This window comes from Pongo abelii, chromosome 1 (genome assembly GCF_028885655.2).
Source record: "Pongo abelii isolate AG06213 chromosome 1, NHGRI_mPonAbe1-v2.0_pri, whole genome shotgun sequence".
NCBI lineage: Eukaryota > Metazoa > Chordata > Mammalia > Primates > Hominidae > Pongo > Pongo abelii.
Genome location: NC_071985.2, coordinates 133638610 through 133663211, shown reverse-complemented (window position 1 = coordinate 133663211; position 24602 = coordinate 133638610). Strand labels below are relative to the sequence as shown.

The following is a 24602-nucleotide window of genomic DNA, read 5'->3' as shown; positions in this document are numbered from 1 at the left end:
TGATGTTTTGACAATTTGTTGAATTGTTGAGGTATCATCAGCATACATCTCTGATATTTTATCACATACCTTCAGGTTTTTTGCTATTGAAATTAGGCGAGTATAGGTTTAGTCTTATATTTCACCTCTTCTTAAATAAAAACACTGAGTTTCCAGGATGATAACATCTCTCTTAAGTTAAATATGTTCTAGCTTATTTTTTACGTCACCAAAGATTGTAAATTTTCTTGAGGTACCAAGAAGGTTGAAAACAGAAAGCCCTCCAGTACCCGCCCCTCCACAAGACAAAGTAACATTGGTAGTAATGAAAAGTATAATTACTGATTAATGTGATAGTTAAAAAGAATCAACAAGCGCTTAATGAACATATACTATGTGAAAAACTATGCTATATGGTTATATATGCATCACTTAATTTTATTGTTCCATTTATTTCTTCACTATGTACTGACAACCTACTCTTTGCCAGGCACACTTCTAGTTACCAGAAAACATAATAATGAAAATGTGCTTGACTTTATGGAGTTTACTAGTGGGTGAGGCAGACAAGGTAAAAAAGGACACAGAAATACTTGATATACTATCAAATGGTGACAAATTCTATGAAGGAAAATAAAATAGTATAAAAGAATAAAGAGTAACAGAGGTCTGAGATTGTGAATCTACTTGGTGCATCAAACACAATTTCCCTGAGGAGTTAAAATTTGTGCAGAGATATGAATTAAATGAGGGGTTAAGCCATGCAATTTTGGTGGAACAGAGTTCTTGGACAAAGGAACAGTAAGTACAAAGCTCCTGAGGCAGTGAAAGGCTAGGCTGGAATGGCCAGACCATTGAGGTGCAAAGTGACATGAATGAGGTCCTAGAACCAGGCAAGGTGGCCAGGTAGGGCTTTAAGGAAGAAATGGGAAGTTTGGACTTTCCATTGAAGTGGAAGAGAGCTCTTGGAGGGTTTGGGTAGGGGAATAAAAAAATTGGGTTTACTTTCCAAAGGACCTTTCTGGCTGCTGCGTAGGGAATGGTTTGTAGGTTGTGAGAATGGCAAAGGCAAAAGCTGGTAGAACAGTCAGAAGGCTGTTAGGTTATGCCAGTCTAGGCAAGAGATGGCAGTCACTGTGTGTGGCAGGGGGTGGGGGCAAGTATTGAGTTTAGGGAGAAGATGTAGTTCTCTTCTGATTACTTCTATTTTCTAAGTGAAATAAGAGTTAATGTCATGAACTGAGAATGAGGAGACTTGAGAAGTGAGAAGTTGTGAATGGGAAAATGGCTGGACAGAAAAAATTATAGAATTGTGGGGGCAACTCCAGGACCTACTTTGAGTTTGTGGTCATGAGTTGGATGTGAGACAGCATCATGAGGTTGTGTGTTTTTCTCCAGCCACTTTCAGTTGCTCTGGTAAGGGCAGAGAATTGGGTTCCACTAAGCTGGGATATTATCAGGTGAGTATGGCAAATTGGGAGGTGGAAACAAGCAATTATATTGCTAGACTTTGGAACCCAAGCCTGGCAGAGGAAAGTGGGGGCAATAGGTGGTATTGGCAGTGAAATGTGTATATTATTAGATAGGACGGTCCCATATTGCCAAAGACCTATTGGAGGAGCAACTAAAAAAGGGAAATGGATAAATGAGTTGGGAATTGGCCATGACATGCTTGAAATGGAGACTTGGAGATATTGGAAATGGCCTGGGACATGTGATCACAAAAGTAGGTTATCTTTATTAGTATAATACCATGTCTCGTGTTTGCTGGGTGTTTCTCTCTTCTATAGCAACTTGATACTTCTAGTTGCCAAAGTAATCACAAAATTGACACTAGCCATGTATACTGCCAACAAGATGAAGGACTTTAGATTATTAATATCTGAAGACATACTTCTTTTTACTGTTATGATTGTAATACTGACACTGTTCTGGGGGTGTGACAGTGAGACTAGAACATACAGTAGCCTCTGGGCTCAATGAGGATGCCCATTACCTGTGCATTCACACATCTGCCTCTCTGGATGCAAGGAACCCACATCATTCCCACACAACTGATAGTGTTTGTCAGTGGGTGCTTCGATATGGAAGGGAGCTAGGAGTCTCCTAGGCAGAGAATCCCCTGTAGGAGCTGTCATTCCTGGGTAGCAACCAGCTGTCAGTGAATGCCTACCTCGGCCTGCTTTTCAGTATGGGATCCAAGATCTCATTTCGTGCAGGTAGGGGTTGGTTTTCTTGCTATGGGTCAGTGCGCTGGAGCAGGGCTTCTGATCCTCAGCATTCTTTCATAGCATTCCTAGAGTGACCTAGGAGGCTCCCCAGGAGGGGACTAGGTGGCTTAGCTCCTCAGCCTCGCTACTGCAGAAACCAGGAGTGCGTCCCCCTTTTCGGATTCTTGACGTCAAGCTCCGACAGCCTTGGAGCATTGCAAGGGCGGTAGAGAGCTGAGGAAGGGTGACAGGGAGGGGAAGCCATTGCAGCAACAGCTTGGAGGAGGGAGCTGGACGTCGTCTCTAGCCAGAAAAACGGGGAGCAGGAGCCAGACTAGGGGAGGAAGAGGACTGGCCCGCTCAGGGAATCGCTGGGTTGCTGCAAAAAGGGGCGGGGAGAAGGCGGGGACGCTGCATGCAGCGCGCTGGCGCCAGCGGTGGCCGCGGGGAATGTGACATCAGCGGCGCCGGGCGCTTGGGGCTGGAGGAGGCAGCTCGCCTCAGCTGCGCTGTGCACACCTCGCCCGGGGGAGGACGCAGACCCGGGCAGGCGGCAGGGATGTCGGCGAAGGAGAGGCCAAAGGGCAAAGTGATCAAGGACAGCGTCACCCTCCTGCCCTGCTTTTATTTCGTCGAGGTGAGTTGGCCCAGTGCCTTGGCATAATGCAGATCCTCTGGGCATCTCCTGAGCGAATTCAGGTCCTGGACAGTGTTGGAGGCGCAGAGATCCTGCCAGGCGCGGGCGGCTGTCCCCAAATGCCCGACCCTCCCCTCTTCCCCTAGATTTCACAGCAGCTCCCCGAATGTGCCTGTGAATACCTGTCAGCCCGGGGTGATTACCATTAGAGGTGTCGCTGCTGGGTGGCCTGCAGGGAAGGGATACCTGTGTGAGTGAGTGTGGTTTTAGTTCCTTGGTCTTCCTGTAGTGCCTGTGTGCACGACGTCCGCTAGTGCCCCAGAGGGGCCATGATGCCCGTATTTCGGGATTTGTGTCTTCAACCTGCCAAGTACGTGTCGGGAACTCCGTGTGCACACAGCTATGCCTAGGGCATATGAGGGTTGAAGGTGTTTACATAGTACAAATATTGTTAATTGCTCTTATTGCCCCTGCCCCCCCGCAATCCTTCCCTAATATATTATTATGGTGCTCACATACGCTTCTGAAATTGGATCTGCATCTCTAAACATCAATCATCAATGTACTGGCCTCTTTCCACAGTAAAAAATACATATTATATATGTGTGTATACATAACTATATATATATATAATATTTTAAATCTATGACATCATCTGATTTTACATGATTTGTATCTGAGTATTTACTGTGCTGAGCAGTATTACAGATAAGCAATTAAATGCAGATGTATCGGTAATGACCCTCTAACTTACCAAAATGCAGTATTTGAGGGAGAAACAATTCATAGGAGTGTTATAAAGATTGGCAGATACAGTGATTCTATGTACTGTGCTCCATTGCATTAGGAAGACATTTTTAAGCAAGAGGTTTATTAAATTATAGATACTAAAGGGTTGTATTACATAGGTTTAGGGAAATCAGATGGTTTTAGGCATAAAACTATATTCTGTTTAGTTAGAGTCTGGGTTGCATAGAGAATTATAAGACTGTTGCTGAATCATAAATATCCTTCTCAGGCCATTTTTCAGCCAAATATGGAGGTTTAGCCCTTCCAAGTGCAAACAGTAGATTCTGTATTCAATGATTGTAAGGCTTATCTGTGCTGAGGAATAGTCACTGCCTTGAAACTTGGGAGAAGAGACATTGTTGGACTGTTCTTATAGGTAACAATATATTTGGAAGTTTTATAGAAGTGTCATAAATTTTTAAAATCATTTCAGTTTCAAGAAAGATGTATGTGACTTGCATAAGTTTTAGAGAAATGATGGGTGACCCCTTCATTCACGACCCATAGAAAAGAAGCAAAAAAAAAAAAAAAAAAAAAAGACCTGTGTATTTAAAATAATGAATCCATTTATTATCATTTATCTTTTCACAAGAGATTTTGGGGAACATGGTTTAGGTAATTTTTGTTGAAAGATAATAAAGAGCTTTCTCAAGAAAAATGTAGGTAGCAGAAGATTCCATGATGAAAAGGGTGAAGGAATAGAAAGATGAGATACCTGCCTTCAAGTTCAATCCATCAGACCACTTGTCGCATGGCTAATCCGTGTAGTTTTGTATTATAGTGATTTCATTTGTGTCTGAATCAATGACATTTGTCTAGGAGAAATCAGTTAATGGCTGAGTTCCATCTCCAGGAAGGAACACACCTGAGGTCAGCTAGAAGCTGACTACATGTGGGTTGCAGCTATATGGCTTCAAAGAAAATGCCCTCGTGAAAGAGAAGGCAAACCAGAGAATTAAGGATGTGCCTTTACAGAATGTATGTGGGCACTTTTGAGGCACCTTTAACCGGAGTACATGTCCCTTAAGCAAGAATTTTAAAAGTGCAAGTGCCTCATAGTGCATTTGAATTGTGTGTTTAGGAACAGACATCTCACAATTGTTACTTCTTTTCCATGAGTGGAAATAGCCCAGATTCATTACTTTTACTTTGGCCTATTCAGATACCCTCTATGAATTCCTTAGCAGGGCAAGCTGTAGAACAATTACTTGAACGCAATTCATGGAGTTTAAATGAGCATTGGTGACACTGCGTCTTGGGGTTAACAGACTTCAAAGACAGATCCACACAATTGGATTGCAAATTATCTTCCTAAAAATTAAATGCACGATGAACCACTAAAGAGCCTCCAGAAAATGGGAGACTGCATTAGTATAAAAATTATTTAAGGGTTTGGCCAGATGCACTACCATGCTCCTTTGAAATGACTCATTTTGAAGGTGGTGAGAATGCACTAAATTTACATCTCCTTCGTAGGATGAATAAACATAGCTTGAATTTGCATGTTAGTAAAATGCTCCAGAGAAATGACACTTTGCTTTACAGCATAGTTTCCCAAGACCTTAGAAATTAAGATGGAAAAGTGAAACATGAGTGAATCTCCTTCCATCACATATCAGTCTAAAGCACATATTTTTAGCCTTCTCTGTTACTCAAACCATAATTTAAGTAACAAGAAGAGGCTAACAAAACAGATCTCAGGAGAAAACAGTCCCTGGTTCTCAAGTCAGTGACACCATGAGCAACTTACACTCTGCCTTTTTTCAAGGAGTTTAGAAGTTTTAAATTACTAATTCATGAAAGGTATGAGATGTGAAGAAACTTTAATTGGGAAAATGAGGGAAGGGAAACTTTCACTAGAGCCAGAGGGGGCTGAAATCAAGATGGACTGAGTTATGTCAGGAAAATGGCAGCATGCCCTAGGAAAAACCTGGGCCTTGCAGACAGATTGACTTGGTTCAAACACCGCCTTTGCCAGATACTACATGAATAATTCTGGCCAAGTTGCTTCTCTCATCCTTAGTTTCTTCACATATAATAGAAATTACATAATATAAATATAAATACACCTGTATTCATACATAATAGAAATTATTATACCTACGTCTTAGAATATCAAATATATTATGAGTTAAAGGATCATGGCTGAGATATGGTAGGCAATCAAGATATGTTAGTTCCTTTCCTTTCTTATAACTGTTCTTGACCTGAAGTAAATTATTTTACTTATAGTTTGGACTTAAGGGATCAGGTCCTGACAAGGTCTAGCTTGAGAGTTCCCATTGTTGAGAAGTCATCTTCTCCCCAATTTCTAGCAATAGTCTGGGCTCCACAGACTTCTTGAAATGGACCTGTATTAATTGATACAAATGGGGAGAGTGAAGTACTATTTACAGTTTGTACAATAATAATGACAACCATTTATAAAGTACTTAATATGTACTAACAATAAAGCTAAATGCTTTACATGCACCATGTTGTTCAATCTTCAAAGTTTCTCTTTAAGAAAGAGGCTATTATTATCTGTGTTTTGAAGAAGAAACTGAAACTCATGAAAGTTAAACAACTTGCCCAATTTTATAAAGCAAAGTTAGAGGCAGGGCTGGGTGTTAACTCAAAGCTCATGCTCTTCACCACTGCAATAACAATCTCTCTCAACTTGTTGAAAGAACATTCATACAGGCAAAGTTACTTGCTATGGTTTCTCACTGGTAAAAAAGGAAGATGTAGTAAGGCAAGGGCACACTGACAAAGGTGATACAGTTTTCTGTGTCAACAGATCAGCTTCCTCAGCTCAATTTCTCCTCCACTGAGAGCGTCCAAGCACAAAGAGTTGGAAGACAGTGCATACTCCCCACATTGGCTCATCAATTAGTGGCTAGTGCCCCTCAACAAGAACTCTGGATAGATGCAAGGAAGGAGTAAAGATGTTGGCAGCCCATTTGCAGAGTGTCAAGGTGTCTCTAATTATACCCCAATGGGCATTAGGCTGAGGTGTCGGTGTTCAGCCACTAAAACCAAGTAATCTTGTCCTTGTTCACCACCATACCTGATGTTAAAACACACATTAGTTTAAGGGATAGAATTATTTTTTTCTTACATCTTTGGTTTATGCTGCTGTTTGCTAATGAAATGGTTTATGGTTGACAGTAATATTAGATGGCGATTTGAAAAACCTGGTGATTTTTAGTTTTGCACCTCATTTTATGAGCAAGTTTCATAACTCAGTTTTACACTGTACAGCCTGGGAAAACAAAGGTCAAGTTGTGAAAAGAACTCTCAAGCATACCCACACCTTATTAGGATAAAGAGAAAAGCAGGTAAAAAGGAATGTTCCACTAGAGAAAAGGTTTATCATGCCCTTAAAGTTCCCAAGTACCCTGCAAGTAATGGCTGTATCACCTACAGTGGCAATTGCAGCCAGCAGTATACCTAGAGTTAGCAAAAGAGTTTTCAAACTTTTTTTTTATTATTATACTTTAAGTTCTGGGGTACATGTGCAGAACGTGCAGTTTTGTTACATAGGTATACACGTGCCATGGTGGTTTGCTGCACCCATCAACCTGTCACCTATATTAGGTATTTCTCCTAATACTATCCCTCCCCTAGCCCCCCAACCCCTACAGGCCCTGGTGTGTGATGTTCCCCTCCCTGTGTCCATGTGTTCTCATTGTTCAACTCCAACTTATGAGTGAGAACATGTGGTGTTTGGTTTTCTGTTCTTGTGTTAGTTTGCTAAGAATGGTGGTTTCCAGCTTCATCCATGTCCCTGCAAAGACATGAACTCATCCTTTTTTATGGCTGCATAGTATTCCATGGTGAACGTGTGCCACATTTTATTTATCCAGAAAATCACTGGTGGGCATTTGGGTTGGTTCCAAGTCTTTGTTATTGTGAACGGTGCTGCAATAAACATTCGTGTGCATGTGTCTTTATAGTAGAATGATTTACAATTATTTGAGCATAGCCAAATATTATATGTGATAAGGCTGGTTGTCTGGGGCTAGTGCACTTCCTTCATGCAAAGGATTACAGTGGTCCCTCTGGGGCTCAGGCTCACAATTTTGTTCTCATTAGTCATTCTGCTCAAAGATCAATTCACTATGTAATGTAGACAAGTGACAAATTACCTTTTTAAACCTAAAAAGATATAAATTTCTAACATGAAATAAATGGGAAAGAGATTCTTTTTACTTAAGCATTCTACTATATGATATAACATTTTTATAACAAACTGATGCTAATTTTATGAAGGCAGAAGAGTTATGCTTGACTTATATGCAAATATATTTTGACAGGGCTACAGATACAGAAAAGAGTTTGAAATTGCCTGTTATTCATACGAGAAAACACACAAAGACACATATGTATGCACACACTTCTGTGCATAGGTATGTACAAATACACACGGAGTAAGAATATCATCTCTGTCTCCACTCAGCATAAAATTACACTATCTGGAGAATTCCAATTCAGAATACTTCAATCTCAAAAAATTAAGATTACTCAGAAAGTTTTCATTCCTTTTTTTTTTTCTTTTTTGTGGCAGGGTCTTGCTCTGTCACCCAGGCTGGAGTGCAGTGGCATGATCTCAGCTCACTGCAACCTCTGCCTCCCGGGTTCAAACGATTCTCCCACTTCAGCCTCCTGAGTACGTGGGACTACAGGTGTGCACCACCACACCCAGCTAGTATTTGTAATTTTTGGTAGAGACAAGATTTCACCATGTTGCCCAAGCTGGTCTCGAACTCCTGGGCTCAAGCAATCCTCCTGCCTCAGCCTCCAAAGTGCTGGGATCACAGGCATGAGCCACTGCACCCGGCCTACTCAGAAAGTTTTCATTACTTTGAATGTGTATTAGCAGTAGATATGTTGCAGGATTTTGTTAATGGAGCTTAATTACTATAAGGTCAGTAACTAAACAGTTTGTTCGGAGTCGAAGCCATTGCTGCTACTCTGTTGCCATCCTACCTGGGGAAGTTCAACAAGCCTTTGAGCAAAGACACACATTTTGAAACACATTTTGAAACTGTGGTGTCTTGACAAAACCTTAATACAATTTTTATTTTCTTCCCATTGGAAAGTGTCCACAGATTTTTAATTGTAGCAAACATTAATTCACAAGATTTCTGTTCTATCTCATGAACTATGTACAAATTATATAACTCATTTGATTTTCTTGCTGGGAAATATTGCTAGCTTATTCCCTTTTACATAAACTTTAGCATCAGTAGAAAATATAAAATCACATTTCTGCATTGCATATACCAAAATAGTAGCTGTAGATTTTTTTCTCTTCTCTAGATTGTATAGAAGTAGAGTCTGCTCAAAGAAGTACTTCAAACCCTGCCAAATGAGATGAGTTGGCAAGTCTCTTCTCTTTCAAAGTCACAATGCATAAAGTCTGATGCAAAATAAAGTAAATAGAGAATAGAGTTCTAAGTTTTAGAGATAGAGTCAAATGAGGACATTTCTACAAATCTAAGCATCGATCATAGCACTTGCTATTAGGGAATTATTTTCTATTCCTGAACACCACCACTATCTTACAGTTTCTTCATCGCCAAGTTACTCAAAATGTGATTTTTTTCTACTTTTCTCTATCAGGAAATAAAAAATATTTGGTTTCTGCCAATTTCAAGGAGATTTTAATAATAATGATAATAATCATAGTAATAACAAAGAATAGTCCATTTCAAGTCTTCTTTATATGGCAGACTCTCTAGATACATTATTTTTAGTCCTGAGAACTATCCTACTGAGAAGGCATTGTTATCTTTATTTTTTGAATCAGAAATTGTAGCTCAGAGAGCTACTGTTTTTACCAGGGACACATAGCAATGAAGTGAGGGAGTCAGGATTTCAGAGCTTGTCCATCTTGCTCTTGCATTATTATGACTACACCATACTGTCTCACACGTGCTTCCAACAACAATGCTAAACCTAGTGATGAAGCGCAATGGAGAGCCCTGTCTGTGCTGTGACTTGGCTAGCTTCATGGTATCTGGATGCATGTATTTGAAACATGTCTGGTTGTGGTTCTGTCAGAGTTCTGGAACAGAGTTTTTCTCTACATTCAGCTACTAAACTTGGCTGTGTTAGTGGTATTTCCTACTTAATAGTAACTTGTTTAATTTTTGACATGTCTAGAAGGCACAGTGTCCCCTAAAAAGAAGCTTCCTTTGGGCAAGCACAAATGGCACCTGTGAGTCTCTGATGAAGATTAATGAGGATCAATGGGTGGGGGTGAGAGGGAAGACTTGGAACTTAGAGTTTAGGAGAGTAGAATATGTAGGTGTGTCAAAATGATAGAAAGAAAGAAACTCAACAAGGTAATAGAAACAGAGAGAGGTCTAGCCAAGCAGGATTAGAAGAAAAAGCATTAGAAAATTGAAGGTAGGAGTGAAGTGTGTGTGTGTGTGTGTGTGTGTGTGAGAGAGAGAGAGAGAGAGAGATGGAGATCCAATCTGTGAGCAAACCATGGAGACCCCTTTAAACATTTTGGTTTTCTAAGCTGGCTTGTTAAATAAAGATTATTTGAGACACAATTATTGCTGTTTATGTTGGAAATGTATTACAAATATTACTCAAAGCAAACACATTTTCTCTCAGCATATGTATACAGCATAGGCTATTTCTCAAGCAACTTTTGTATTTAAAAGGTGAGGAAATGTCTTACAGAGTTTAAAAGTCTTATTACAGAGATAAGTCTAATAAAATTATGTGATCCAAGAACATATGGCCTCACTGTTTCTTCTACCACCTAAGAAAATTTTGCTTTGAAAAGGTTAACTGAGTGAACCTTTGGACACCCCAAGTATGCCAGAGTTACCTAAGGACACACTGGTTAATATCAGATCAGGAATAGAACCTAGGTCTCCTGACTCCTGTTCTAGTGCTCTTTCCTAATTATTACTATTTCTAGAATTCCTTATATTAGAAAGTTTCCCTCTGGATTACAACATTTAAAATACAGGTCATTCTAATTCTACATGTGAACAAATTGTGCTGGCTGTTTGTGCTAACTTCCAAACACATTTCATGACCGCCTTACATTAAACAAGTCAAAGCAATTATGAATGGAGCTTCCACTGTTCCAAATGTTAGGCTCTTTGAAAAGCATGGTAATAGCTAAAGATTAGAAAATTAGAAAGGATTTTTCTCATTGCCTAAGTGCCCACCTGTAATTTCACAATTAACTCCCTTGACATGAGATCTCTAACAGACAGTACAGGGAAGTATAAACATGGGAAGCAGTAAGAATATAATTTATGTCATCAGTTATGGAATAGCTTTGAATTTTCCCTTATACTTCAATGTAAATTTTTCATACATCATCTCATCTGATCCTTTAAATGCAACTGAGAGGTAAATATAAACTCTATTTTAAAACTTAAGTAACGAAGACTCAGGGAAGTCCAAAAACTTGCCTAAAACTCAAGTAATGCTATTTTTCATCTTGGTCAGAAGAAAAAAAGGTGATATTTAAACTGTTAAATGTCTAATTATGAGCATCATGGTAGCATTTTATGGTATGAATTAGCTGAGAAATGTATTTACAGATAACTATCGAATGGAGTAATCTTTTCATGGTCAAGTGGATTTTGAAATATGGATGCCAAGGATAGAAATACTAATTTTGGCATAACTAACATTGAGGTGTTTTTCTTATCAATATTTAGACTGAAAAATTGCACTTAGGTCCATTACTATCTGGTTGGTTGTCAAGCAACATAGAGGAGGATAATGGCTTTCTTATTTGCTGTAACAAGATGGTTTCTGCCTGTGTAAAACTGGTATTTAGATCACTTAAGAATAAATTAAAGAAAAGGGGAAAGACAAGTAATTAAAATCAATGTATTTGTGGGAAAAGGTAAACGTGGAATCATACATTTAACAGAAGAATGATGTTTGGGAGTGAGAGCAATGGAAGTAGATGTGACTATATCGTTAACAATTTAATGGTCTTAGCAAAAGTCTGCGCTATGGGTTTGCTTACAGGTAAACTGCCATTTAATGAAATCCTAGGCATGCTTTAGAAATTAAGTCCTCATGGATAGAGTCCAAAAGAGACTGATCTTATATTAAATGTTCTTCAATAAGGAATGCTAAAATGAAATTCCAGGGTATAATCTGTTTTGTACTCTTACAACAATTTGTTTATGTGTTGAATAAATATTTATCAATTGCTTATGATGTGACTTTTGGTAAAAGTAATAGAAACAATATGGAATCATCACTGGCATACTTTCTCGTCTATAGTAGAATTTCAATAAATTTAACTGGATGTAATAAAATAGGACTAATCACATGAACATAAATTTTTCTTTAACTGTCTTTTACCAGCTGGTGGAGACATTTTTATTTGTAAAGTGATCATAAATTCCCTATCAGAGACATTGCTCGGCCTTGTGGATTATTGGACAGTTGAAGATTAGATCAATATCCAAGGTCTATATGAGTCCTCATCTTTTAATTATACTTATGTTCATTTTATAATCTAGGACTTACCTATGGATTGTTTGAGATTTGAAATTTCAAATAAAGGCATCACTGATGCAAAGAAATTTGCAATTTTAATTTTCATAGAAAGTTATTTTAGTTACATAAGGCACATATACCAGCAGACAATTTTTTGTGCCTGTGGTAAAACAAACTGTTAGATATATATATTTTTTACTTTTTTAAAAGAATATAGTTTTTTTTTTTACTTGATCTACCAATTAGCTTTAGAATCTTGGGCAATTAACTTATTTTCTCTAAGCCTCATTTTCCTCATTTGAAAATGATGTAAGTATTGTGGTCAGGTTAGAGTAATTATGACCCTTTAATCATATGCAAATTATAAAATATGGCCAAGAATTCTAAAGCAAAGTCAGGCCTAGTAAATGAATTTTCTCTGTCCCATTTACCAACACCCACTCTCCCAACTTGTCTAAAGTAAACTTTGTGGTAGCTTTAGATGCTACCTGATTCCCTGGAAAGGGGCTGGTTCTCCTGATTGTTTTTTATTGGTATCACACATTTATGTATGTTTTATACGGTGTGCATACAATGGTGGAGCAGTTTATTACAATGTATAATACAATAACAACAAATATTTACTGGAATTCCTGCTCATTTTTATAGATAGAGGGACATATGCACACACTCAAGAAATAGAGACCACTTTTTTTCAGTACCCTTACCTGGACCTAGTCAGTGGAGGGGAATTCTCATTTACTGAGCATCTTCTATACACAGTGCCCAGGTAACACTCTACTGAAAGTCTCTACTCCAAGGTTGTTGGTAGGCCCATAATCTGTAAGCCACTGCCGTTCTTATCTTTCCAGAGTTCTAAAATATCATATATAAATTCGTCAGCAGCAGTGTCTGTTCAGTGCAAATTAAATATCTTCCCAGGCCTCAACTGAACCATCTGTGAAATAAAGAATATTATGCTTTCTAAAAATGATGAATAAATTAGATTTAGTCTTTGGGAATGAGTCATCTCATTTAGGCTGTTGTATGATTCATTGGAATCTTTTTTTTTTAAGGCAGTTGGATACGCCCTGAAGAATTAACAGGTTACTTATCCCTTGGGTGATGATCTGAAAATGCCTGTATTGTAGCAACTGAGATTTGAGTTATTAAAACATGGAGAACATCCAACTGTGAAGATTTGGACATAAATAATGTCTTCTTCATGGCAAAACCTGATAAAAAGGATGATCAGCAATCCGTTATAAACAATATACTATAGGTAGACGAATTTTTGAAAACTCTTCTGCTTTAAGACCACATTTGGTTTCTAGCTTCCAGTTGAATTTTATGTACATGAAGAAAAATTATTTGATATTACATTTTTCAATATTTCAGTCTCAGACTAGTGGTTATTCCATAGATAATATTGGTTCTGGTAATTTTTAGATGGTTGGCCCAGGACATAATTAAGGAAAAATTCTTTTTATTATTTATTTTTAAACTCCAGCCTGTAGAACAATGCAAATAGCTGAGAGCAGATAGTCTCTCAATAAGTCTGTGATGGATTAGTTGTTGCGTAGGTCAATAAATCTAGCAGCTTAATTAATGAATATAGAGAGACAGAGCCTGGACTGAACCTCAGCTTTGGCCTTGGCCTTGGCCACATTATTCTTTGGCTGACCTTGAAAGCTAGTGGTCCTTTCAGTCCTGTTCGGAAATAGAGGAAGAGATTGCTAAGACTTCACCGCTCAAATGTATGTTCCAACATGACTAAGAAGGGCCAAGTGTACCACATCCTAGAAATGCCTACTCTATGGGACTACAAAAAACTTTAAGAACTGCTCATTCCAAATCCCCCAGCCCACCAAACTCAGCAGGCTCTGTTTCTTCCTCCACCGCTACCCTTCACCTTCCTAAGATTCCAGAGGTCGATGCAGCACAGTAGGGAGAGGGAGAGGGGTATGAGGTATCTCATGAGATGACCCTAAGAATCACAAGGACTGACATTTTCCAGTAAAACACATAACACAATCCTACTTAGTTTAATTAACTTAATCACATCATTAAAATGTTAGAAAATAAAATAGAAGTTATTAATGTCCCACATTAACTGCTCAACTTCAATATCTCTTTTACATACACCAAGCCTTTCAAAAATGAAACTTAAATAACTAAGGCCTTCAGCAGCATTGGAAACTTTTAACTTTGAAGAAGGGCTCATAATGTGCATCTAAGTGTGCATCTAAGTGTGTATAAAGATGTGTATGTAGGAGACAAGCTTAGAGGGAAGAGAAGCTTGTGATATGCTATAGCGTTCTAATCTCTGAAATTAGATGAGAAATTCCTTTTCTGAATAGTTAATAGGTCAAATAAAATGTATCAGGCACATGGAAAATACTAAAAAGTATTTGTTAAATAAATTGAACATAATAGAAAATATGAACTTTCATAATGTTTAAGTAAAATGGTTTAATAAGAAAATTGATACTTTATTTTAATAAACATTGTGAAAACATAATTAATTTAGAAACACTGATGGTCTTTAATTCAGTCATTCCTGTGTATATAATGTGAAGATTATATGTCAATTTAAATCTCAAAACCAGAAATTTGCTTCTCTTATGCTATAACTCAAATACAAGGGGACTTCTAAAAGTTCATGGAAAAAATGGAATTAAAAGATAAACATAGAAAATATAAACTTTATTTCTCAACATAAGCTCTATCAAGTTCAAGATAGTTTAGTAAGCAATGATAAAAGCCATTTAGTCCATTCCTAAAGAACTGATGCTCCTGGGAATTTAACCATATCATTGCAATCTTTTTTACATTATCAACTGAAGAAAAATGGGTGCCTTTGAAAGATTTCTTAAGAATAGAAAACAAGAAGAAGTCAGAACAAGCCAAATTAGGACTGTGAAATGGATGCCTAATGATTTCTCATTGACACTCTCACAAAATTGCCCTTGCTTGGTGAGAGGGATGAGCATTGTTATGGTGGAGAAGGATTATCTAGCAAAGCTTTCTTGGGCATTTTTCTGCTAAAGCTTTGGCTAACTTTCTCAAAACACTCTCATAATAAGCAGATGTTACTGTTCTTTGGCCCTTCAGAAAGTGAACAAGCAAAATGCCTTGAGCATCCCAAAATGATGTTGTCATGACCTTTGCTCTTAACCAGTCCACATTTGCTTTGCCAGGACCACTTTCCCATCTTGGTAGCCTTTGTTTTGATTGTGCTTTGTTTTCAGGATCATACTGATAAAACCGTGTTTCATCACTTGTTACAGTTCTTTGAGGAAATGCCTCAGGACTTTGATCCTACTTGTTTATTTTTGTCCATTGAAAGCTCTACTCTTGTCTGCAGCCAGTCTGGCCACAGTTGCTTTGGCACCCATTGAATGGAAAGTTTGCTAAACTTTAATGTTTCAGTCAGAATTGTGTAAGCTGAACCAAGTGAGAGGTCTATGTTGTTGGCTATTGTTTGTGTTGTTAATAGTCAGTCCCCTTCAATTAGGGTATGGACAAGACAAATGTTTTCCTTGCAAATTGATGTGGATGGTCTGATGTTGTGGGCTTTATCTTCAACATCAACTTTTCCCTTCTTAAAATGAATTATCCATTTGTAAACTGCTGATTTCTTATATTTATAAACTTTCTGCAAAGTATCAATGATTTTGCCATTCTTCTACTAAAGCTTCATCATAAATTTGATGGATGTCCTTGCTTCAATTGTAGCAGAATTCATGTTGCTCTGATAGGGGTTCTTTTCAAACTGATATCTTATCCTTCTCGGTGCTTCAAACTAGATCTTTTTCAGATATGTTATGAGTGAGTATGAGCTTATTTTGGTGCAAAAAATGGAAATCCATTCACAGTTTTTTCATAATATACATGTTCCACGACTTTTGAAGATCGCTCATGTAGAAGTTTTAGTTATGTCACGTTTGCCTGACATTATTACAACATGAACATCTGTGTGCTTTCTCTGTGTGAATAAAACAATCCCACTAATAGTGAAAACACTAATCTAAGTATATTAAGATCTTACCTTTTTAGAGGATATGAAGAATATATACAATATCACGCACTATAGAAATTGTAGGGTAGCATTAACTATCTATAAAGAGAAATATTTTCTTTTTTATTTTGTTATTTCTCAATGTCTTTGGAAACCCATTGATCCATTGTATAAGCTTCTAGGAAGAGGTAGTATGTACAATAATCACAAACATGAATTGGGAAGCCAGATTTCTTGAGTTTGTAATCCAGCTAACAAGCTGTATAACCTTATACAAATCATGGAATCTTACTGTATAACCTCATACAAATCATGTAACCTCATGTAATCTCAGTTTCCTCATCTGTAAGATGGCAGTAATGATAGTACCTTCATCAAAAAGGTGTTGTGAAGATTGCATGAATTCAAACACATAAAGTACTTTAAATGGTACCTGTCAAACATTAGTAGCATTAAATTACTATTATTACCCAAATTTTTAAATGTCAGCTGTATGTTGTAAGGGAAGAGAAATCACAGCTGGAAGAAAGGATTTAAAAACAATTACTTTTAACAATTGAAATACAGATCCTCAGCCTCAGGTCTCAGTCTCTAATGGTTTAAAGAATAAAATGCTTTCCAAGACAATGCACATACTTCAGGGTCTAATTATGTAAGAAAAACAAATTTTCACTACCTGAGGTTAAGTCTGGTGAGTACAAAACCAACTACCCCAAGCCTAGTGCTAGATCAATATTCAGGTAATAAAACAACCTTTTATCATTATTTTTGAATTTACTATTAGATCAGTGTGATTGTTATCGGTCCTTTTAGAGCTGTAAAGATGTAGTTTCATATTCAGGTATAAAAACATAGAACAGATTTTTTTTCCCATTCAACCTAATACATCTATTAGGTAAGGTAGCTCTTCTCTATTAATTATCATTGCTATGGAGGATCAAAATTAAGTTTCTTGATTTTTTAATGCTAATGGAATCATTAGAGTTCTAGAAATTCAAAATAGAAAGCATTTTCTTGTGGTAGGATAAATGAAGATCTTTTTAAATAGCGAATATTTTCTTAACAATACTGCGAGAATGTCTCAACATTTGGCATCTCTCTTCAAATTATCCATGTATGTATTAGTTTATTGTATATTGAGGACACCTAGTATGTCAGGGATAAAGAGATGGATAAGACAATTTCTCTGCTCTCAAGGATCTTGTCGCTGAATAGGAGAGAATGTAAAGGAACAACTGCCATCCCATATGACAATTGCTATGATCCAGGCATTCATCAGGATATCTCTGTATGGTCAGAGAAAGTGATCTGAAGGAAGCACTAAAGGCAGGAAAACATCTGGAACCTTAAGTTTGCCTAGTTGCTGATACTTTATATTAGAAATAAATCACTAGGGAAGACAAAAGTGAAAATAAAAGCAGACCATATCCAAAATATAATTAAATGCTCTTAAGATATTCCCAAAACCAAAATAGTACAAATAACTTCAAAGAAACTGCACAAGGAATAACCTTCAGGACCTGAGGGCACCACATCAGTGAGAGTGTGATTTGAAAGTGCCTGCCACCCCTTTGCTGTTGTTGCCGTTGAAACCTCTTGACACATGGCCATTTCTCGCCTTGTGTCCTTTAAACTGGCAATCTCATTGAAGCCTGGGCCTCTCCTTTCCTGAAAAGCACTAGACTAGTGCCAGATGGTGACATGTGGCAGAATGGCAGCAGGATACACGGCGGTGCATGCTTCCAGGAATTTAACAGACCAGGTTTCAATTACTGGCCTTTGAAGCCAGGCATGCTATTTTACTTATCTGGGTCATGGTCCTTATCTTAAATTTATCTTAAAAATCCCAAGGAGGTTAAGAATTAAATTAGATAATTAGGATGAAACTTCTAAATAAAAACTTGGTAAATGTCCTTTGTTTTTTTAGGTCTGAGTACATACCTAATGAATTCTACTGAAACTGAGAGGAGCTCTAGAAAAGACAGATCTCAGATTGGAACAAACAAAGCAATTTTCATGTTTGGGTGATAAGTAATAAGTGAGTAGAGAATGTGTTTAAGAGTAATAAGAATTAAGAGTAACAGAGTGGCCTTTTTTCAAACTGCACCTTTCCCCTAGGACCCCCTCTCCCCACACGGGCACCCCACATGCAGTTATCTTAGCGGTGTGGAGGAGGAAAGCCAGTTGAGTTCCATGAGCAGAGAATTTTGAGCATGTTTCCCAACTTAGACACCTGGGTAGGAGTCTGGGTGTTCCCACTTGGGGGCTTTGTGGCTGTTGCACAATTTATGTAACCTATTTCTGCCTCAGTTTTCTCATTTGTAACCTGGGGATACTAATAGATACTTTATACAGTGTAGATTGAATATAGCAATCTTTTAAACTTAACTAGTATCTGGCACCTAAGTCCTCAACACATGCTGTGTACTTTTCAGAAATTGCCTGTTTTTTGTTCCTTTAATCATAATTTCTTGATTTCTTTCAATTAAATTCAGTGAGCATTTATTGGACACCTAAAACATTAAAAGCACTGGGTGAATTGCAAAGGTTTCACTTTTGAGTACTTGATCTCAGGGCAAGGGCTGGTAATATATAAATAACTAGAATCAAAGGCAGACTAACAGATCCTTCGATAAAGTTATATATGAAGTATGTGAGATGGAGTCTTCAATTCTGAGTGGAGAGCCTGGAGAAGGTTTCAGGGAGAAAAAAGTTATATGATCTCAACCTGAAAGGATAAGTACAATTTTTATGAGAAATAAATGTGGAACCATAATGTGAAGCAGAGACTAGAACATGTCTTTTTGAAATATAAATATAATGGGAACACGGGCTGTCTTTCTGGTTTAGGAGAGTGGAGAGTAGGTGGAAAGCAAAATTAACCAAGACAGGCAGATCAAGGCCATATTTTAAAAAGTCATAAATATCATTCTAAAAAATTTGCAAATTATTTTGTTATTAATGGGGCACCATTAAATGCATGATGAGGTGTGAATTCTAGGAAAATTAGTTTGGAGGCATTGTGGAGGATGAAACAAATTATGAAGAGAATAGAGATTTTTTTTAAAGGCCCTAATGCTTTATATAAGGCAGTGACAGTGTGAAAGAAATGAGAGAAATGATTCTTAATTCATGACAGTATATGAAGCATTTCAGTATTAGATGGCAATGTAAAAAAAAAACCCCTCATTTCGCTGGTAACAAATGAAGTCCAGAAAGGTTAAGTGACTTTCCCAAATCCCAAAAGCTGGCAGAATAAATGAGGGGAGAAACTGAATTCTCCTGCTTCTGAGGCCAGCACTGGTTTCCCTCAATCACACTGCCCTATTTCAATTTGTATCTATTCATGTCATACAAGCCACATCTGTTTTACGTATAAAAACAAGTTTAGATTTCTAGACCTTAAGTAATGTTGCAGACTCATTCTGACCAATTATTTCCCTTAATGATACTTCAAGTGTTAGTGTGTATTTATAATCTATATTTTTGAAGTTCTTCGCAGCCAATCTGAATATGCTATACTTAGAGTGAAGATAGTTTTATATACCATAAAGCCTAATATTATGTTATTATTATCAATATTTGAAGAAAATATTAATTTGTATTAGCTACAAGGCAAAAAATACTACAGAATACCACTAAAGATCATACTGTAGGAAGTAGAAAATTCCCTCACTATGTGCGTGTTGACCTGTGACAATCTTCTTCATGGCTACAGGCTTTAATACAATTGCTTTGATCTGCTAGTATTTTTCCCAGTTTTAATTGAATTTCAATGTATTCTGTTACGATTTCAGGATATTTATCAAGTTGGTTCCAAGCCTCTCATTTTAAATGTGTCATTAATATTAAAATCTTCCTTTATCTCTTAGAATAGCTCTTGCATATGATTGGCATGAATATACACAATTATTTTCTTTGACTTCTTGTGACATTATTTATATCGAAACGAAAATAATTTAACTTTGAAATCTCTTATGCTAGTGTTGTTCCCCAAAAGTGAGGATTTTGCTGCTTACATAATCTTGTACCAATAATTTGCAGCTTAATGCCTCCAGCCTTGGACTCTCCTGTTAGCTCCAAATCAACCTCTTACTTTAATAATTAAGAGACGTAACAGTTTTAATATTTTGAAAACAGAATCGTCTCTTCTTTCCATCCAAACTTCTCCCCATCCCAAGGAATGACACCACTGGCCTAATTCCTCAAACCCTATCTTTGAAATCAACCTTTATGGTTTTATCTTCTTCATTGACCAAGCCATAAACAAGGTTTGTCATCTGTATCTCCAAAACCATATCAACAATCTGCCAATTTCTTTGCATCTCCAGTACCAAACTGTAGTACATGCTGCCTCATCTCTCCTGGATTTCCGCCATTGCCATGCATCCAATAGAATGTAAGCTCTGTGAATGCGTGGAGTTTTCTCTGTTTGGTTTACTGCTACATTCCTTACACTTAGAGTAAGTACCCGACGCCTACTAGGCATTCAATAAATATTTGTTGAGTTTTGAACAGCCTTCTAAATTTTTACCCTATTCCTACTTTTGACCCACCATGATCATCCTCAATCTAACAGCCAGTGATCTTTGTAAAATACATTTCAAATCATATTACACCTCTGCTTGAACTCTCCAGAATGTTTCTGATCCTACTTTAAATAAAATTCTAACTTCCTCCTTGGACTTCAGGTCTCTGCAACGTCTGGTCCCAAATTTACCTCTCTGACTTCATTTTGTATCACTTCCTCCATTTGATTATGCTGTTTACCTGGTTTTCATATGGTTAGTTCTTTCTTGCACATTCAAGACTGATTAAATGGCACCTACTCAAATAGGTCTTCCTTGATCTAAAATAGGAATTCAGGCACTTAATTACACAGCCCTCTTCTTTATAGTATGTGTTCTTTCTGATATGTATATCTTTCTGATATATATATCTTTCTGATATATATTTAATATATAATATATATGATATAATATATATAATATAAAATATATGAAATACATATTTTTTACCTGGCTTCCTCAACTAGAATGAAATATTCATGGGAACAAATATTTTGTTTTATCATAACTGTATTCCCAGGACCTAGAACGAGGCTTGGGGCTAGCAGGCTATCAAAGATATTTGTTGAATGAATAAATGGATGAGGCACCAATACCATACATATTAATTGGCCCTTTGTGACTATGGTTTCCACCAGTTCAAAAGGATCTTATAAGATTCTGAATTGACGATGGCTATGAGAAAAGCAAAGAATGGAACTGATCTGTATTGCCCTAGGCTCAGAGCAAAGTGAACTCTCCCCAATGAAAAGTAGTTTGTCCTTATTATAATCATGCTAAAAACAAGTAAGCTATCTGATCTAGATAAAATATCATGATAAATTGAATAAAATGTTTCACTAAAATGGATATATAATCTAGATTTGTCTTTTTAAAGTTGGCATCAGAAAAATCAATATTATCTAGCAAATGTGGTATTTTGAAACACCTTTCTTTTGTTTGTCCTGTTCTCTAAAACAGTTATAATTTTTCTTCTTAAAAAATGCTGTATTATTTTCACTCACAGGTTCCTTAGCAGATGGTAATTATAAGAATCAATCTTTTCCTTTTGAAAATAAACTGCTTTCCTAATCCTCAGGTAATTTCCCTCCTCTCTATTGCTGCATAAAAATAGCTTGGTTCGGCTGGGCACGGTGGCTCACGTCTATAATCCCAGCACTTTGGGAGGCCAAGGCAGGAGGATCACCAAGATCAGGAGATCAAGACCATCCTGGCTAACATGGTGAAACCATGTCTCTACCAAAAATACAAAAAATTAGCCGGATGTGATGGCACTCTCCTGTAGTCCCAGCTACTCGGGAGACTGAGGCAGGAGAATCGCTTGAACTCGGGAGGTGGAGGTTGTAGTGGGCCGAAATGGCACCCCTGCACTCCAGCTTGGGCGACAGAGCGAGACTCTGTCTCAGAAAACAAAAAAACAAAACAAAAAAATCTTGGTTCACACTTTTTTGGGGGCTGTATCATGACTAGAGAATAAAATTTGTAGTTCTTGGCTATGCAGACTTTTAAAAAATCTGTTTAAATCTCATTTTCAAAATCTCATTTTAAATGCAATCAAAACAAGTCTGTGTAATTTTATTATGTGCATATCAATTCTATATGTATGCTGAAACTGTCACATACCATCTGTTAAATTCCTTATACTCAAAAAAAAATCTGTTGTTGAGCATTTCAAAAGATAAAAAGGTAACTCTGAAGACAATTATGTTAGAAATAAACATTGTCATTTAATTCATTACACTGGGTAATAAACTACAGTGTGGGAACACCATGTATAAAATGATTTATTTCCAAAATATAATGAATATAATGAAGATTTTATACAAATAACTCTTTATTACAAACAAAATGATGTAAGGAACAGAGTAAATATGCTTTTTAAAAAAATAAGATAAATAAACATCAAAAAGAAAAAAAGGTTCTTTTTAGTAGAGATGGGGTTTCACCATGTTGGTCTGGCTGGTCTCGAACTCCTGACCTCGTGATCCGCCTCTCTCCCAAAGTGCTGGGATTACAGGCATGAGCCACTGCGTCCGGAGAAAAAAATATTATTATTAGGAAAACAAATGCAGGTTTTAAAACATGCTTCTATAGAAATACAGAAGATATTAATACATATATGGAAAATTATATAATTGGAAAAATGATATAATTGGAAAAATTGTCAGTTTCAGGAAGGCTACTGGCTGAAAAGACTAATGCATAATATTAATGACAAATTAATTCATATGTTAATGTAGCATATATGTCTATATAGAGATACATGCATATATATTTGGAAGTCACTATAATGTATATCAGCGGCAACTTAGAAATCAGTATGATTAGGCCCCTGCCTTAAGGAGATTTTAGTTTGGGAAGCAAAGCAAAAGACTAAACCTAGTTTATAGCAGATAAAAAAGAGCAGTGGGTAAATATTTCCTAAAAAGAAGTACTAGGGGATTAAGACTGAAGAAATTACTCTCAAAAGGTATTATCAAGTAAAGCTTCATGAGAAAGGTGATGTTTAATGAATATATTATTGTTACTGGTGATAACAATAACAATAATACTTAATAATATTTATAAACTATTTATTCCAGATATTGTTGACTTTGGAACTAGAATTCATGGATTCAAAATCCACCTCTGTCACTTACGATAGGTAACTGCTTATCCACCTGCAAAATGAGGATACTGATAGCAATTATCTTATGTCACAATAGAAAGTTTTAGGTTAAATGAGTTTAAAATGTGTCAAATTAATTAAAATTTCTAAAACATAATATTGGCACGTAGTAAGCACTTTATGAAGTATTTGTTAAATTAATACTTAAATATATTTATATGGATTTAAGTGGAAATTTCAGTAATGTGCATGCACCATGAAATGCTGATTTATTGGTCAAGACTGAAAGCTGCTATTCATGCACCATAGGAGAGGGAAGTAGTGAGGCAAAATGATCAGATATTTGAAGTGATCGAATAATAACCGATAAGAAAAACTAAATGTTTTCGATATACTTTTTGTCCTCTGCAAAGCATCCATCTGAAAAACGGAAAGATAATGCAAGTTTACTCACTATGTATTTCTTTTTTTTCCAGTAAACCTAATTATTTCCTAACTACAAAAAAAAAGACCTCTTGGGAATAGAAGACATAATGCTGTCTTCTAAAAATAAAAATTAAAAAACTGTTTTTTCAAACCAAACATTCAGAAATCCTGGTTAGTTAATATTGTCTTTATCAAAAACATTTCCTGTTTGCTTAAATAAATATTATATCCTCCAAAGGAACAAAGCCTTAAACTAAGCAGTTCTTTGAGTGTTAGTTATGTAAGTCCACATTTTTGGGTTCTGGAAGGTCTGGCACTAGGTTAAGCATGTGTGATATTTTCTCTTTAGCTGAGAGCAGGTCTCTCACTAAGCTATTGCTCCTTGATGACCAAGTCTATCTCTTATTCACTATATTATATCTACCTACATTAGTGCCTGGCACATTCACACATGAATGAATAAACGATTAAACACAAAAACGGTACACAAAGCCTAGAAAGTATACTGTGCCTAGTTTAGGGAGACCAAATAGATGAGACCCAGTGAAGTCAGGATTTTCAGATAAACAATGAATAATTTTTAGTGTAAGTATCTCTCAAATATTGCATGGGGTATACTTACACTAAAAATTATTCATTGCTATCTGAAAATCTGATTTCACTGGGTGACTTGTATTTTTATTAGCTAACTCTGGTAACTCTAGTGTAGTTACTGTAATTAAATTAAGGTTTACACATTTATTCAATTATCTAGTTATCAACAAGTATTGATTGCTTCCTTAAATTATTAAATGATGTATTCCCTGCCTACCAAGTGCCAGGACTTATAAATAACACTGGCAGACTCTCACTTCATAGAGCACTTATTTCAGTGGGAGACTGGGAGAGATGAAAAATAAATAAG

General features: G+C 36.7%; 1 protein-coding gene across 1 annotated transcript in view; it reads left to right on the top strand.

Annotated features, from left to right (window-relative positions):
- Positions 1-2419: 2419 nt before the first annotated feature.
- The window catches only part of PLPPR4 (phospholipid phosphatase related 4), a 44867-nt gene continuing 22684 nt past the window's right edge, over positions 2420-24602 (top strand). Inside the window, exon 1 of the mRNA XM_024252151.2 lies at positions 2420-2826. Coding sequence (XP_024107919.1) covers positions 2605-2826 — 222 coding nt within the window. The 5' untranslated portion in view covers positions 2420-2604. The remainder of the gene's footprint in view (positions 2827-24602) is intronic.